Source organism: Salmo trutta, chromosome 4 (genome assembly GCF_901001165.1).
Source record: "Salmo trutta chromosome 4, fSalTru1.1, whole genome shotgun sequence".
Classification (NCBI taxonomy): Eukaryota; Metazoa; Chordata; class Actinopteri; order Salmoniformes; family Salmonidae; genus Salmo; species Salmo trutta.
Window position 1 is genome coordinate 33,050,950 of NC_042960.1, and position 18,882 is coordinate 33,069,831.

General features: G+C 42.7%; 1 protein-coding gene across 2 annotated transcripts in view; it reads left to right on the plus strand.

Annotated features, from left to right (window-relative positions):
• Positions 1–18,882, plus strand: part of LOC115192252 (collagen alpha-1(XXIV) chain) — a 183,011-nt gene that overhangs the window by 92,911 nt on the left and 71,218 nt on the right. For both annotated transcript variants that reach the window (XM_029750545.1, XM_029750544.1), the window contains exons 21-27: positions 5,433–5,486; positions 5,628–5,681; positions 6,612–6,656; positions 6,852–6,905; positions 9,080–9,124; positions 16,344–16,397; positions 18,759–18,812. In XM_029750545.1, the coding sequence (XP_029606405.1) occupies positions 5,433–5,486; positions 5,628–5,681; positions 6,612–6,656; positions 6,852–6,905; positions 9,080–9,124; positions 16,344–16,397; positions 18,759–18,812 (360 nt within the window). The remainder of the gene's footprint in view (positions 1–5,432; positions 5,487–5,627; positions 5,682–6,611; positions 6,657–6,851; positions 6,906–9,079; positions 9,125–16,343; positions 16,398–18,758; positions 18,813–18,882) is intronic.

Consider the following 18,882-nt stretch of genomic DNA (forward strand, 5'->3'; position numbering starts at 1 on the left):
GAATACATTGGAGATAAACCTACGCATTGAGTGATGATGAGAGCGATATTGTCTCTAGAAACATTATTGAAACCAGAAGATGTCATAGCATGTGTTGGTGGTGTTACTGAAAGGTTAATAAGGTATAATGAGCAGGGCTAGAGGCTCTACAGTGAAATAAGCCAATAAACACCAACCAGAACAGCAATGTACAAGGAATATTGACATTAAGGAGAGGCATGCTTAGCCGAGTGATCATAAATGTCCAAGTGAGATTCAGACAGCTAGCCGGGCCATAGGTAGCAAGCTGGCAGAATATGGAGGGAGGTCTGTTTTTAGCCACCACGTGCGTTTCCATCTGTAGATTAGTGGGGTTCCGTGTGGTAGGGGGGACCAGTCCAATTGGCAAAATAGTTATAGTGGCCCAAGAAAATTGTCCGATAGACCTATTAAGATAGCAGCCGATAAGACAGCTAACGATTAGCGGGCCGCAGATGGGCGTTCAGGTTACGTCGCAACGGAGGGGCCAGTTGGATAACTCCCTCGGCAGATAACGTCGGTAGTCCAGTCATGAAGGCCCGATGGGGCTCCGCATCGGCAGTAAAACGGGTCCGGATAGGTGATTGTAGCCCAGGAATGGCTGATGGAACTCTTCAGCTGGCTAGCTCCGGAATAATTGATGTTAGCTCCGGGACAAGACGTTAGCCAATAGTCACTCGGGTAGCAGCTAGCTAGCTGCAAGATCCAGGTGTAAATGTCCAGAGCCTGCGGTAGAAATCCGGGGATATGGAGAGAAAAATAGGTCCGGTAGGCTCTGGTCTGAGTCGCGCTGTACAAAACTGGCGATAGCTTTTCGAGCTAAGCGATAGCTGATGACCGCCAACCGTGGCTAGCTGAACTCCAACGTTAGCCAGTGAACTGGCCAGCCTCTGGCTAACCTCTGGCTAGCTTCTGTTGTGGATTTCAGATTTGAGGTAAATAATACTTTTTTTTTTAATTGGTGAGGCGGGAGAGTGTTCTGAGGTTGAGTTTTTAGAAAAAAATATATAAAAAGATATGCGAAGAAAAGATGTAAATATATACAGTATATACACGGGACACGACAAGAGGAGGATAAAGGACATCTGACTGCTATGCCATCTTGGAAAAAGAATGTGAAAATACAACGGTACAGGATGGAAGTAACTGATCCTCCAGTCCAAACACAAACATGACCATAAAACACTATAACTACACGAACACCATAAAACCCTACCAGCCCCACGTCTCTCTCTGTGTCTTTACTCTCTAATTAGACAGTGTGTAAAAGCAACTTGGGCACAGGTCCATATTAACTATAGTTATTGCCTGATAGATGCCAAAACAAAGGCACTATCACTATGGTTTCTCCCAGGTTGTGTCATACACAAAGATACTTACATAGATACACACACAGATAAGACAGTGTGTTGAAGCAATTGGCACAGGTCCAGTGTAGTGATTTTTATGACTGCTACATATCTACAGTACCAGTCAAAAGTTTGGAAACACCTACTCATTCAAGGGTTTTTCTTTATTTTTTACTATTTTCTACATTGTAGAATAATAGTGGAGACATAAAAACTATGAAAAAACATACAGAATCATGTAGTAACCAAAAAAGTGTTACACAAATCCAAATATATTTTATATTTGAGATTCTTCAAAGTAGCCACCCTTTGCCTTGATGACAGCTTTGAGCACTCTTGGCATTATCTCAACCACCTTCATGAGGTAGTCACCTGGAATGCATTTCAATTAACAGGTGTGCCTTGTTAAAAGTTAATTTGTGGAATTTCTTTCCTTCTTAATGCATTTGAGTTGTGTTGTGACAAGGAAGGGGTGGTATACAGAAGATAGCCCTATTTGGTAAAAGACCAAGTCCATATTATGGCAAGAACAGTTCCAAATAAGCAAAGAGAAACGACAATCCATCATTACTTTAAGACGTAAAGTTCAGTCATTCCAGAAAATCTTTGAGAGTTTCTTCAAGTGCAGTCGCAAAAAACATCAAGCGCTATGATGAAACTGGCTCTCATGAGGACCGCCACAGGAAAGGAAGAACCAGAGTTACCTCTGCTGCAAAGGATATGTTCATTAGTTACCAGCCTCAGAAATTTCCACCCAAATAAATGCTTCACAGAGTTCAAGTAACAGACACATCTCAACATCAACTGTTCAGAGGAGACTGCATGAATCAGACCTTCACGGTCGAATTGCTGCAAAGAAACCACTACTAAAGGACACCAATAAGAAGAAGAGACTTACTTAGGCCAAGAAACATGAGCATTGGACATTAGACCGGTAGAAATCTGTCCTTTGGTCTGATGAGTCCAAATTTGAGATTTTTGGTTTCAACCGCCATGTCTTTGTGAGACACAGAGAAGGTGAACAGATGATCTCCGCATGTGTGGTTCCCAACGTGAAGCATGGAGGAGGAGGTGTGATGGTGTGGGGGTCCTTTGCTGGTGACACTGTCAGTGATTTATTTAGAATTCAAGGCACACTTAACAAGGATGGCTAACACAGTATTCTGCAGTGATATGCCACCCAAGTTAAACATGTGCTCTTTATGACTGAATGTAAAAATGAGGTGAATTCAAACATTTAATACTTCTCGAAAGGCACTGAATTGGTGGAACAACCCATCTACTGTTTACATTTTCCCATCCCAAGAGGTTAAATAAAAATAATGACTATGGTAAGTGCCTAAGTAACTGGGTCGACCGTAACAGGTTGGACGATTTCAACTTAAATCAGCTGTAAATCCCCTTGTGAAAGGGGGAATGGAAGCTTGTGTGCAACAGAGAGTGGCAATTGAATGCAAGCTAAAAAAAAAAAAAAAAAAAAAAAAAAATCACTAACAGAATCCACCACAAAACACAAGTAAATGGCCAAAAAGTGTAGAACCAACTCACCTACTTTTACACTGTCATTTGACTAGTAGATGTTCAATGTTTCTTCTGAAATAAATATTTAAAAAGGAATAGTTTCACCATATTAAAATGAGAGTTCAGTTCACTTAACGCGGGTTGGCATTTATTGGAATGGCTCATGTACTGGAGGCTGCGCTGCAGGGTATTCACTAGCTGGCACAGCCACAAAGTCATAAAATCTCATTTTAAGCACAATCCTAACCTTAATCTTAACCACACGCTAACCTTATGCCTAACCCTAACCTTAAAGCGGCAATCAGCAGTTCAAACAATAACAAAGTTAATTCCCTGGCTCTGTGTTGGTAAAAAGCTGAGGGATGAGGCTAGAGAAATGTAACTACTCTCAAATTAAATGACAGAGCTATGGATGCAAGGAATGACCATCCATGATATGAAAATAGTTTAAACCATATAGTGTTTGTTTCCATTGACTTTTTTGCAAACATTAGAGTAAAACAAGCTTATATTATGGTTTCTGATGGGGTACAGCAGTTGAATTGAGCTTATGAGGTAAGTTATATTCTTCAATAATCAATGGGTACATATCATTTATTTATGAGTCTATAAATGTATGTAGCAACTGCAGATTGACTCTACTTTTTTTATTTAACAAGGCAGGTCAGTGAAGAACAAAATCTTTTTTTACAATGATGGCCTACCCCGGACCAATTGTGCACTGCCCTATAAGGACTCCAGATTACGGGCAGTTGTGATACAGCCCAGGATTGAACCAGGATCTGTAGTGACACCTCTAACACTGCAATGTCATGCCTTAGACCGCTGCATTTTTTTAACTGGGCACATCAGCTAAGAACAAATTATTTACAATGACAGCCTACCCTGGCCAAACCCGGACAACTTATGCACCACCCTTTTGGATTCCCAATCACATCCAGATGTGATACATCCTGGATTTGAACCAGGGTCTATAGTGATGCCTCTTGCACTGAGATGCAGTGCCTTAGACCGCCGTGCCACTCGGGAGCCCTTTTGACTTGGCCCAGAGAGATTCATCCCAATAAACATCCACATGCTCAGGCAAACAGGGTTAACAGACATAAATGAATCACTAATCACATGAAATAAATAATCTTCAGAAATGACTTTGTCAAAACAACAAAATAACCAGGGCTTTACAATGATGGGAAAAACTTGGAGAAATGTTGGGGTTAAGTTGCTTAAAATCTTTGTAGAAGTCACAGAGGGTGCGTGGAGGGACAAATTATGAATTTTACACTGTAGCAAGTTTCTTTCATAGAAAAAAATCTGATTGATTAAATTCACCATGTGGTCTATATTAAAATACACTTTATTTAATATAGGCTTTTAAAATTCAATATTGGTGCACAATTTCTACTTAACATTTGAAATGGGTGCAAAAGGCACTCATTTCGTGGACCCAGATAAGCAAACAGATAAGACACGGTAGTGAACTTGGGGGACATAGTCCAACCTGGGAGGACAGGATACACTCGCCAAGCCAACTGAACCATCTGAAAAATATATTTATAGCACTCCTTAAATCCATTACAGAAATAGATAAAGTAAGCTTTCCTTCATCCCTGTGTCACATTGGTTTTGATTTACTCTCAGTCTAGCATATCTAACAGATAGGAGATTAGGAGATCACCAGTAAAGGGAATAAACAGATCCTGTAATGTTCTTGATGTGTGCATGTCATGTGAAACACATGTTTTATCAAACTGAATACAACAACGGCTCACTTTTCTTTATCGTCCATCGTAGAAACGTTAGAACTCCGCTTTATGGGTTGTTGTATTTCCACTGTGTGTTGCCTTGTCAAGATCAAAGAGCCCAGAAAGGTTCACTCCATTTAACCCTATTAAAATGCCACACCTGTAAATCTGATGGGTCTCCATGCATTACTCCCTCTCCCCCTCTCCTCCATCAACTCCCCCCACACCGCTCCAACCCCTCTACCACCCCTGTTTTAACTGAGCCAGCCATGCCGTACTGAGGCAGGTGTGTCTGACAGTCTTCACCCAACATCGCTCTCCATCACCCCCTTTACAGCATGTTCCGATAAGACAGTTAAGCCCTGACTCTCTATAAATACGTATTTATCACTGTTGCCAACTGTGGCTTACAAAGGGGCAGTGTGCTCTCTGTTCTCATAATTGAGAATCCGTAAATAAAGTAGTCTATTTAAAATATTTAAAGAAGAGGGTCAGTGGATCCAAATGCATCCCTCTCTCATGACCCTTAACCTGCCACGAATGGCAATGCACGTGCATGTAGTCACGCTATGTGGAAATCCTACACTCTCTTTCTGTACGCAGACATACAGAAATGAGGATGTTATAGAATGGAATATAAAGTAATTGTATACATGTAGGTGTGTTCCGGAGTTCAGGTGTGTTGTGCTAGATAAAGGTGTGGCTTCAAATTTACACGATCACATCAGTCATGTGACTAATGATGTCAGTCAAAGAACTAGGTGGTTCCTTTTAAACTCCTTTTTTGTACTTGTCTTCTCAGGGTTTTCCTGGAGACATCGGTGTGCCAGGTCCCAATGGCCCCCCTGGACCTAAGGTATATATAAAAAACAAAAGAGGCATGAACTGTTTTCACAACTCAACTCTATCCCAGAAAAAAAAGACTTAATCCTCAGTGCATTTTTTTCCTCATGAGGGTTAATGTGTATGTTTTCACTAATATCCTGTTCTGTTTCAGGGTCTCCAAGGTGCCAGAGGGCCACAGAGACCACCAGGGCCAAAAGGAATAGAGGTAATAGATTTGTATTCTCCCTTTCGATCATCACTAAATAGATTACACTCAAAATACTGCACAGACACATCTCATCAAGCAGGTAGCAAGCCAGATCATTTGTGTAAAAGGAGTTCAATTAAGATAACGTGTTTGCATTGGATTATGAAACAGAACAGCGAGTTCATAGAGTCTGTTCATACTCAGCATTTGAACCTGCCACCAGTATTGAGGCACACGTTACTAGTTTCAGGCTGTGCTGCCAGGCTCGGGTTGTGTGGAGTAGTCCCAGGGCATGTTCCACTGTACTGTATGATGTCATGATTCATCACAGGGTGCTAATAAAAACAAGGCAGGCCAAGCCCGGGAGTTTTCCAGGCAGTAGTGGAAAATAAGAACAGAATTCTTGGCAGTGTGTACAGCGTGTACAGTGTTAGTTTTGGCGTCCAACTCAACTGTGGTACAGAGTTGGAAGGTCCCACACTCTCTTTCTCTCTTTCCTGGCACAGAGTATTATTGTATAACCTGTAAGAAAATGCTGTGTAGTTCAATCACTATAGCATTGATGTAATTCACTTTCACTTAAACTGATCAGAGAAAATGCCTCAAAGCAGAACATGGTTCGTAGTGGAGACAGAAATCAGGTATGCTTAACATTGTATTTATCAAATGCTCCTTCGGGTAGTGAACATGGAGAGAAACATCCAGGTGACTTTGATAGAGGGAACACAATGATTGATGGTAGTACACACCCACACCCACACCCCCCCACACACACACACACAGTATGTGGCATGAACATTGGTAGATCTATGCACATGGGATGAGATGAGAAATTGGGATTGTTATTCAGCCAGTGTTACTGCCAGTGCCAAGTGATATTACCATATCTCCATATCCAGCTGTATGCAATGTATTGCACTGTGTTTAACAGTTTTACTGTGTTTTCAGGGTGATGAGGGGCCCCTTGGCCTTCCTGGCGGTCCTGGCCCCCCTGTAAGTGTCTCCAGCCTGCCATCCTATCACAATATAGATAAACCACTGTGCATGATTTCCCATTGGCCCCAACCTCCACCCTTCTCCAGGTGTTTCACATGTATTAGTTATTGCACAGGAAGCAATATAGATGAGATGTGATTCTAAACAAGCGTGAGTATCCTGTAATCAACAGTATTCGTTTTCATTTCTCAGGGTAGACCTGGAAGGAAAGGCTACATTGGCGAACCTGGCCCAGAGGGACTGAAGGTAAGAAGTGACTATCAGCTTGAATACTGTACATAGCAGAGGAGGCTGGTGGGAGGCGCTATAGGAGGACGGGCTCATTGTTTTGGCTGGAATGGAATAAATGTAATGGAGTCAAACTTGTGGTTTCCATATGTTTTGATGTGTTTGATACCCGTTCCATAATTCCATTCCAGCCATTACAATGAGTCTGTCCTCCTATAGCTCCTGCCATTAGCCCCCTCTGGTACATACAGTATTGGTCTGTTTAGACAAACCACCAGGCACCCAGGCAACGTAATGTGAGTCGATCAAGTCCATTTGCTGATACGGTCGAGTGTGTGTTTGTCTAACCATCTCTTTCCATTGGCCTTCCACACATGTTAAGTGTCTAATCGTGAGCTAGCTTTCCAGAATGACAACAGTGAGCGATAACCAGGTTGTCAGGAATCCTCCTTTTTTTATGTAAACACACTATCTAATCAACATGTCTTGGTTAAACGTTTTTTCTTTAAGTTAAGGGTAGAATTCCAGACTTGAGTTTGAGTTGCACCCTATTTTGCCGTCAGAACAGCCTCAATTCGTCGGGGCGTGGACTCTACAAGGTGTCGAAAGCTTACCAGAGGGATGCTGACCCACGTTGACTCCAATGCTTCCCAAAGTTGTGTCAAGTTGGCTGGGTGTCCTTTGGGTGGTGGACCATTCTTGATACACACATACATACAAACTGTTAAGCGTGAAAAACCAAGCAGTGTTACAGTTCTTAACACACTCAAACCGGTGCGCCTGGAACCTACTACCATAACCCATTCAAAGGCACTTCAATCTTTTGTCTTGCCCATTCACCCTCTAAATGGCACACATACACAATCTATGTGTCAATTGTTTCAAGGCTTAGAAATCCTTCTTAAACCGTCTCATCCCCTCCATCTACACTCATTGAAGTGGATTTAACAGGTGACATCAATTAGGGATAATAGCTTTCACCTGGATAAACCACGGTCAGTCTATGTCGCGGTTCCTCATACTTTGTACACTCAAAACCACTGATCACGTCACACCATTCATTCCTATGTGAAGACTCAACACTGCATTGAAGCCAAATTAAGTCGGTGAAGATGGCTTCTCATGGAGACATGACAGGCACAGTTTGAGCTACCTCAGGAAGTTACGTTGCAGGCTAGCTCAGTGTTGTCCACTCTCATTGAGTAAATTGAGTTGAAGGCTGACCAGGGTACTGCAGGCTGCCATTAGCAACTAAATATCCTTTTAACTTCTTCTGTGTGCGATTTTCAAATAATCAGTTCAATGACATACTGTACATCTGGTGTATTAGAAGCAATTATTGGCACTGTGATTTTCTTAAATAAATATATATGGCAAACTTCGTGATCAATCATCATGTAAATATATATATATATATATATTTACATGATGATCATCAATCATCAATGATCATCATGTAAATATATATATATATATATATATATTTACATGATGATTGACCACGAAGTTTGCATTTTTCCATTCACTATAATGGGGGAAGCCTGTTTTCTACTAACAATGCCTGCAGTACTGATATCAGCCTTGAACTTCCGGGGCTACAATGAAAGGAGCAGTCGGTTTCCCCTGGTGTGTACCCTGCACAATGCCTTGTGCCATCGTCTTCACTGCGACACAATGTAGCAGAGGTTAATCAGTAGGAATTCCCCTTTAGTGTTTTCCTCAAAATGCCATGCAGTAAGTCAGTGTCTCTGCATTGGGTACTTGGGTTAGTTAAAAATGGGGCTGGTTGGTTGAAGAAGGAATTCTCCCTGGGCTGTCATTAGAGCATTTTCACATTTACATTTTAGCAGACGCTCTTATCCAGAGCAACTTACAGTAGTGAATGCATACATTTTTTTCTCCGTACTGGTCCCCCGCAGGAATCGAACCCACAACCCTGACGTTGCAAACACCGTTGCAAACACCATGCTCTACCAACTGAGCCACACGGGACCCCAGAGCATAATGGCAACCCACAGGAGTGAAAGAAACAGAAACAGAGGAAATCAAGAGCATCTCCATGTGTGCTTTAATCATTTGTTTATTAACCCTGTGCAAGCTGTTGATCATGTGGAGGTGCAACCAACGGCTGGATCTCAATGCACACAGAACGCTAGCTGACTAATGTTCTGTTTTGATGTTCTGGTTTTCAGGGGGAGACGGGGGAACTTGGCGGCCTTGGAAAAAATGGACCGCAAGTGAGTCTGGTGTTTTGAGCTGACAGTGCACACATGAAAACACAGCACGGCTAGCGGCAAGATGAGATACTTCCAATTCGTTAATGTACAGCAATTGGAATAAGTACTTAAGCCACTACTTCCTGCCGAGAACATGAAGGTTTTCATGATGTTTTTCCCTATCCCCATAGTATAGGAAGAACGTTGATGTAGAGTGGTTGGTTGGTTGGCTTTCGTTAGTCTGAGTGCAGTGATGGAGATGTAAGGGTCCTTAAGTGGTTTTGTAGGGTAGGGAGATGGAGGAAGGAGGAGTGAAAGGATAGAGGAGGAGGTGATGGAGGTAGTGGAAGAGAAGGCAGGGAGGAAGAGGTCGAGGATGAGGGGTAGGGAGGCGGAGGATAAATAGAGAAGAAGAGGAGTAGGAGGCAGGAGCATAGAGGAAGCTACATTAGTATTTTTGATGTCTTGCTGTTATCCTTCTGACCTACAGTTCATGTAGTCCTAGAGAGGAATTTGCTCCATGCATAAAATGAGTGTGTTTCTATCCAGAAATTGGCAGAGCACCACTGTAGAGTATAAGGAGCTCCAGTGAGTGATGTTCTCTGGAAGTGACCTCATTTTGGACTTGCGTTCTTTTGTTTGTGCGAGACCCAATTGTTTGGGGAGTAAAAATGTCTCTTCAAGGAAACTAACTGCATAACTGGAATCGTGTTGTTGCCCTTAGCAACGTACACAAACTGCACATGTATACAGTACAAATGCGCTACAAAACAAAAAGAATGACTATCCAGATGTTTGGCCAGTGTCTGAATCAATCTATGATAATCAATCTTCATTCATCAGTAACAAGTATGTTAATGGCTCCAGCACTAATGGAACAAAAACATCAGTGGCCCAACTAGTTTTTAAAACATCTGTGGAATAATCCAATCACTTTGGATTGGTCTAATTAACTGCAAAACTGCAATGTTTCAAAAGTCTGCCTTTGTTGTTTTATGGTCCTGATAGTCTTCTGATACTCAATACAAACACAGCAACATGTTTTCCCATGCAAGAAATCCACACACAAGCCTCCCTTACATCTCATATCTTAATGCATTATGCCTCTCTGTGTTCATCGGGCCCCGTAATGCTTATATTTGCAGTATGCGCATTGTGGAACCCACTGCCACCAAACACGCCTTGTGTGCGTCTGATTGTTTGCGTCCCAAATGACACCCTATTCCCTACATAGTACACTACATTTGACCAGAGCCCTGATCAAAAGTAGTGCACTATGTAGGAAATAGAGTGCCATTTGGGACATATTCTTTTTTTGTTGCATAGAAGAGCACATATCAGAGGTCTTAAACCACCCACCACAGACTGTTGCTAGCGAGCTAGGGCCCTTTGAAGCCAAGGAGCCTCAGGCTCCGTGTAAAAAAAAATATCTGCTGGGAAAACACATGGAGGCTCTAATGAAGGCCATTACATCACTTTCCAAATAAATATCATCTGGAAGGTCTGAGAGAGACTGTCGACAGGTTGGCTAGCTGCTGGTTAGCCCTGGGTCAGCATATTCCTGGGCTGTTTGTGATTGTGTTCACTAAGGCTTCATTGTGTCACCCTGAGAGCCCTTACAGCAACATGTTGCCCATAAAGTGTTTGAACCGATCATTTATTGGGAGTTTGTAGGAGGTGCTGTATTTTGAGCCAAATTAGATTGGCCCGTCAAGTTCCATTTCAGGGTGACCCCCCCCAATCAAATCACAGTAATAAAAAAAATGAAATGCCTCTGAATTGAATTACTGCCGAGGGAATTGACAGATCCGTGGTTTGCTTTGAAACATGTTTTTAATGCTGTCTTTCCAGTACACTCACACATGAGACTAGTAGCACTTGACAACAGAGAATGTCTTCGTTCTCTTCTATAGTACCTACAAAGGTCATTTCAGTCTCTCTCCTTGGCTGCTGCTCTGCTCTACTTATAACCTTCCCTGTGACACACATCTGAACCCAGGGCTAAGAAAGCAGACAGACACACACACCTGAGAAAGCAGATCGCTGCAGACTGAGCACGAAAACTGAAAGCCCCATCTGAAGAGGCCCTGTCATAGAGAGAAAGCCCTTGAACCAGTTTCCTACTGTTAAATGATACAGGATACTAGTCTTGGGGGTTATCCAGATTGTCATACCTTCATACCGACCTTGTGCCATACCGGGATATTCGGTAATGCAGGCACTGAACACAAGGGGCAAACCCCACTACCTCTGTAATCCGAATGTTAGCGATGCTAACAAGTACATGTCAAATCCCATAGAGAATACTAAGTAAATGCTAAACAGTCTCTGACCAAAACTATTTTAAGGAAAGACATCCCAGCTCATAAAGGTATACAAGTAACGAAAAAATGCTACTCACAGTTTGCTGCAAAAACTGTAAGACAATAGCTACTACTGAATAGCCACCACTAGTCAGCTACCTGCTCCCCCCCCCCCCCCGTCCTGCCCTTCCAGACTATCCTACCCCCCCAGGTGAAATGGAGCTGTGAAGTGAAGATAGTGTTCTTCTTTTCACCTATCTTCTTTATCTCCTAACGTATTGCAGAAGTTGACTGATGGTATTTACTTAAAAAAAGTAGCAACAAATATTAATGTCTTAAAAAACATAAAATAAATCGTTTCAATGGTATTGTAATATACGGTATACCGCCATGTTGTCCCAATTCATGCCTCAATTAAGGGATTTTGTATGGATCTGGAGACACTAGTGTTCCCATGCTTCCCAAGGCTGCCTGCCTTTGCCTTTACTCACAGACACTACAGTACAAATCAGTTGCCTGCATGCCTGAGGCTATGCTGGGACTTATTCCTTACAGTAGAGATGTGTTCTGCGGTTGCCTACTGTGTTTTCACAAGTTAGTTTGTTGTTTAATTAATACATTAGAACAGACAGGAATGTACATACTAGCTATCTGGTTTGCACCCACTCTTATCACAACAGCTGTGGATGATTAAGACTCCGATTCACACACAGAAACAGAGACTCTCAACTGTCAGTGTACTGTACAGCACTGCAGTGTCTGTCTGCGTGCGTCTTTCACACCTCTGGCCATATTGCCCCAGCCCCAGTGGCCTCTCTGTTTATCAACTGCCAGACGGCATTGGCTTTACATTTTCCAGGAAAATCTCCCTTCTTCCCCCCCCTTTTTCCCCTCCCATCCTATTTTCCCACTTCCTTCAATCGCATCAACAACTAATGGAGTCCAGAAGTGTGGTCACAATTCTGGCTCTGTGTATGGCTCTGTCTGTCCCGATCCCCGCTCTATACATCCCTCTTCTCAGACTCAGACTGGAGTTCTACAGACTACATCTAACCTGCCACAGATGTGTCCTGTCTCTGTCAAACACACCACATATTGAGGAACTAAGACTTGATGGGGGAAAGATGGAAAATAAATGTTGAAAAAGACAAGAAATATAGCCCCAAAAAACACACGTCGAAGTAACAGTACGTCTCTTGTGCAACAATGAAATATTGGTCATGCGTATTTGCCTCGTACATAGTAAGACAACAGTGACCACACTGGGTTTAGCGGTTGGCCAGACTGAGGACGTTTTCACCAGCCTTCCAGGATGCACTTGGGGCAAGAGACGCTGCTCCTCTCGTATCCTATCCACTCCTCTCCTCTCCGTCGACACTGGCGCTGGGCCAAACCTCAGCCCTTTATCCAGCCCTTCATTCTCATTTTTACATTAGCGGGGATTCTCTTTGTTAGCCAGCGTTTTAGGCGAAGGTCAGTAGGATGTTACATCACTCTTCTTGTGAGAGTAGAACTGCTGCTGTAGGCCTACTACAAAGGACTGGGTGGCAGAATACAGTATAGAATCAGCCCAGCTTAGATCAAAATCAAATCACTTTTGATGTGTCACATGTGCCGAATACAACCTTACCGTGAAATGCTTACTTACAAGTCCTTAACCAACAATGCAGTTCAAGAAGTAAAGAAAATATTTACTAAATAAACTAAAGTAAAACATTTAAAGTTACACAATAAAATAACAACAGGGGCTGCCTACCGACCGGTAGGGGTAAAGTGACTATGCAAGATAATACACAGCGAGTAGCAGCAGTGTAAAAACAGATGGGAGGGGTGTCAATGTAAATAGTCTAGGTGGCCATTTGATTAGCTGTTAAGCAGTCTTATAGCTTGGGGGTAGAAGCTGTTAAGGAGCCTTTTGGACCTAGACTTGGTGCTCCGGTACCGCTTGCCGTGCAGTAGCAGAGAGTACAGTCTATGACTTGGGTGACTGGAGTCTTTGACAAATTTTTGGGCCTTCCTCAGACACCGCCCCGAGTATATAGGTCCTGGATCGCAGGAAACTTGACCCCAGTGATGTACTGGGCCGTGTGCATTACCCTCTGTAGCGCCTTGCCATACCACGGGTACGCGCAATGCCGTCAGGGGTACGCCAAATAAAAATGTGATTCACGTAAAGAATAATTATAATAATTGTCTTCACATTTTCAAACAGTCAATTTAGTAAAACCTGCATCCATAGAGACACATACCAGCTCTACTGGTAGTACTGCTACTACCAGCAGTACTACACCTGCACCTGTCGACGACACAAGTTGTTCTGCTTCCACGAGCACATCCAATGCTAGCATCAGTAATTCTACATTTGTTGTTAGCCTAGCTAGCATGGACACGGACAGTTGTGAATCTGATGCAGCCCGGGAAAGCAACGAACAACAGACAGGGACGTTGGACCATCGAAGAGGCACAAATATAATGAGAACTACATTGATTTGGGGTTCACTTACACTGGGAGTAGTGCCTTTCCCCAGTCACAGTCTGTTATCTGTGTAAAAGTACTATCTCACAACTCGATTAAACCTTCACTCTTGCACAGACATTTAGAAACAAAACAAGCCAATTTGAATAATAAGCCACTGGAGTTTTTTGAGTGAGAATTAAGGATAACTTTTGAGTAGGTAGACATGTATAAAATCAACAGATAACATTAATAAGAAGGGGCTAGAAGCGTCTTATATGGTGCGCTACCGAGTGGCTAGGACAGGCAAGCCCTATACTATTGTGGAGGACTTAATTATTCCTGGTGCCGCGGATATGGCTGGGACAATGCTGGGGGAAAAGGCCAAAAAAACTATACAGACAATGCATCAGTGACATGGCAAGAGATGTTTTGAAACAATTACTGCTTCGCATACGAGCCAGTGAATTCTATGGGTTACAGCTGGATGAGTCAACAGATGTGGTGGGCCTGGCACACCTCCTGGTATACAGTTGAAGTCGGAAGTTTACATACACTTAAGTTGGAGTCATTAAAACTCGTTTTTCAACCACTCCACAAATTTCTTGTTAACAAACTATAGTTTTGGCCAGCGTTTTAGGACATCTACATTGTGCATGACACAAGTAATTTTTCCAACAATTGTTTACAGACAGATTATTTCACTTGTAATTCACTGTATCACAAATCCAGTGGGTCAGAAGTTTACATACACCAGTTGACTGTGCCTTTAAGCAGCTTGGAAAATTCCAGAAAATTATGTCATGGCTTTAGAAGCTTCTGATAGGCTAATTGACATCATTTGAGTCAGTTGGAGGTGTACCTGCGGATGTATTTCAAGGCCTACCTTCAAACTCAGTGCCTCTTTGCTTGACATCATGGGAAAATCAAAATAAATCAGCCAAGACCTCAGAAAAGATTTGTAGACCTCCACAAGTCTGGTTCATCCTTGGGAACAATTTCCAAACACCTGAAGGTACCACGTTCATCTGTATAAACAATAGTATGCAAGTATAAACATCATGGGACCACGCAGCCGTCATACCGCTCCGGAAGGAGACGCATTTTGTCTCCTAGAGATTAACATACTTTGGTACGAAAAGTGCAAATCAATCCCAGAACAACAGCAAAGGACCTTGTGAAGATGCTGGAGGAAACAGGTACAAAAGTATCTATATCCACAGTAAAACGATATCCTGAAAGGCCGCTCAGCAAGGAAGAATCCAGTTCTCCAAAACCACCATAAAAAGCCAGACTATGGTTTGCAAAGATTGTACTTTTTGGAGAAATGTCCTCTGGTCTGAAGAAACAAAAATAGAACTGTTTGGCCATAATGACCATCGTTATGTTTGGAGGAAAAAGGGGGAGGCTTGCAAGCTGAAGAACACCATCCAAACCGTGAGGCACGGGGGTGGCAGCATTATGTTGTGGAGGTGCTTTGCTGCAGGAGGAACTGGTGCACTTCACAAAATAGATGGCATCATGAGGTAAGAAAATGATGTGGATATATTGAAGCAACATCTCAAGACATCATTCAGGAAGTTGAAGCTTGGTTGCAAATGGGTCTTCCAAATGGACAATGACACCAAGCATACTTCCAAAGTTGTGGCAAAATGGCTTAAGGACAACAAAGTCAAGGTATTGGCCATCACAAAGCCCTGACCTCAATCCTATAGAAAATGTGTGGGCAGAACTGAAAAAGTGGTGTAAAGCTCGCTGCCATTGGACTCTGGAGCAATGGAAAGATCCGTGGAAACGCTTTCTCTGGAGTGATAAATCACTCTTCACCATCTGTCAGTCTGACGGATGAATCTGGGTTTGGCGGATGTGAGGAGAATGCCACCTGCCTGAATACATAGGGCCAACTGTAAACTTTTGTGGATAAAAAATAATGGTCTGGGGCTACATCATACAATGGCATTCTAGACAATTCTGTGCTTCCAACTGTGTGGCAACAGTTTGGAATGAGATTTTTCGATGAGCAGGTGTCCATATACTTTTGGTCACATAGTGTGTATGCCTCTCATTTCTTTATCTACAGCAGTGTGTAGCCTAGGAATATGGCTTGTGAATACTGTGAAAGGAATGTCTATTTTTATTGCCTTGTTCATACAACACCAAATTAGCATTTGACATGATTTGCATTGCCTCATTACTTTTTAGCAACATAAAACATTGCATGTACTAATTAATTACAACTGTTGACTTTAATGTGCTCAAATTTCATTGAGGGATTTTCCCTGGTTCCTTAATTGTAATTTCCTTTTACAAGCATGTGATTGCAGTGCTTTCCCCATCCTTACATCACCATTACATAGTTATCTATGACCTCTATGAAGATACTGATGGGTGGGGATCATGTCTCCTCTAATAGACATACTTTACCCGGATGTTTGTATACTATTGATCTCTCTCTCTCTCTCTCTCTCTCTCTCCTTTGCAGGGTCCAGCGGGCCTGATCGGGATGTCAGGGGGAGTAGGAGAAGCTGGTGAAAAGGTAGCATGTTTTTTTTAGGGCCATTAGGCTGTCAAAGTAGACTTAGACGTCTACAGCAATAATATCACAAACATCACCCAGCCATTGCTGTGTTCCTACTGTCTAGATTTCAACCTTCCCAAGTTCTCTCATGTCACTCCGCACACTCCACTGGCTTCCAGCCGAAGCTCGTATCCACTACAAGACCATGGTGCTTACCTACGGAACAGCAAGAGGAACTGCCCCCCCCCCCCCCCCCCCCCCACCTTCAGGCTATGTTCAAACCCTACACCCCAACCCGAGCCACCTCTAGTCTCTTGGCAAAGAGAAAATAGATAAATAACCTGAACTGGCACTTGCACTTACCCCCCCCCCTTCTAGTTCCGACTCTACTGATAGCTAGTTTATTTCAGAAAAATGTACTTTCTATGCCTGTGATACAGTATGTGTTTGTCCCACCTAGCTATTTTAAGATGAATGCACTAACTATAAATCACTCTGGATTAGAGCGTCTGCTAAATAACTCAAATGTAAAATGTCAATTTCAGTAAACCAACCATGCATGCATCTCAGTCTCACACATTGAAATATAACTTGCAATGTAAAGTGGTCTTTTCCACTTTGTGGCAAAGCAAGCAAACGTACACACACACACACACACACACACACACACACACACACACACACACACACATACTACACACACAGGGCTGGGTCATAAGTGAGTCATTTTAAGTGCTGATGCTGTATGACGAGAGAGACACCCTCGAGGCTGTTTCCCAACTAGTTCCTGTGCTGAAAACCAGTGGTGGTCGGTGCCGTTTAAGATGATGGAGGATGATTTTTTTTTCATGAGCATGGCCTTATTTCTATTACAGCATGTTGGATGACTGTCATTTATATTCCATTCACCCAGCTCAATGTAACATCGATAGCGTTAGGCTACTACGTGATACTCACATTTTCCCTGTACCCATCATGAGGTTGCTACAACCTAACCAATGAATGAAAGTTTACTTTCATTGAGAGAACTTTGAGTAATCAAGGTGACAGACAGTGACACGTTCAATACCGCCTCGCACATATCTAGCTGGTCTAGGGTGTAATCATTAGTCCACCAGTTGCAAATGAGAATTTCTATTGGACAAATACAGGTATGTTTATCCCTATTTCATTCCGTTTGCTTCAGTTTAAGAAAAGTTTTTTAACGGAATCGACGGAATGAATACACTCCCAGATCACACGCTAACACAGTTCACTTTCATAGCAGCCACATAAAAACAGCATGATCACTTTGCCCGTTGTATATATAACTCCTTCTCGCAACTATCTACTCGCTCTCCTCACCTTTTCTCCTCAACTTTTCCCTTCGCTTGTGGACTTCAGTGCACAACACATCAGCTGTCTGTGACAAGATGAAAAAAACTTTCCAAGTCAAACCTTCATATCATGAGTGCTAACCACTACACGCAGCCTACATCGTTGTCACCTTATAGTCAACATACTGTAGTTACTAGAACTAACGTGTTAGTGAACCAGCTACAATCATGCAGTACAGTGTACAGTCAGAAAGCTGTTTAGCAATACATTTCTAAAAGGAAACGCTTACCTTGACTTGGAAGAGTTCCAGAGTTGCATAACCAGCTGGCTAACTTACTGTAGTATCCTTCTCTGTGTGATCATATGGTGCAAACTGAAAGTATTTTGAAAGTTACATATCTTCAAAACTTCATTGCTGACAAGCAGAACATTTTGGGTCTATGTCAAGAATGGACTAATGAAATAAATACCAAAATATCGTTTTTGGGTGGAGTTTTCCCATAGATTCAAGGCCTGGGTTTAAGAGCTGTAAGTGCAGCGTTAGGTGGTGGGCTTTGATAGTTTGATGTATGAAGGTTAATAATAATACTAGTTATACTTGTCTGAATTATAAATGTGTTTTTTGCATTTCCCAACTCTCCCCAAGAGTGGGGTCACAGCCTGGGTCTGCTATTGGGGCAGCAGGTAGCCTAGTGGTTAGAGTGTTGGGCCAGTAACCGAAAGGTTGCTAGATTGAATCCCCGAGCTGACAAGGTAAAAATCTGTCATTCTGCCCCTGGTTAACACACTGTTCCTAGGCTGTCATTGTAAATAAGAATTTGTTCATAGCTGACTTGTCTAGTTAAATAATAATAAAAAAAAGATCAACGGTGACCCTGGAGCAGTTAGTGTTAAGTGCCTTGCTCAAGGACTCGTCAACAGATTTTTTTTTACCTTGGCGGCTCAGGGATTCGAACTTCGGCTACTGGCCTAACGCTCTAACCGCTAAACTACCTGCTGCTCCGTTGAGGTTGGTTCAGCGGTTAATGATCCCTCTCCTTTCCTGTGTCTTCTGTTTCTCAGGGAGGCCGTGGTCCTGCAGGTCCATTGGGTCCTCCTGGCGAGAAGGGGTCCGGGGTAAGTACCGAACGTCTACGTATGCACCACTTAGCGAGGGTGTCTGGAACTGTTGCGCTAGTGGCATTGC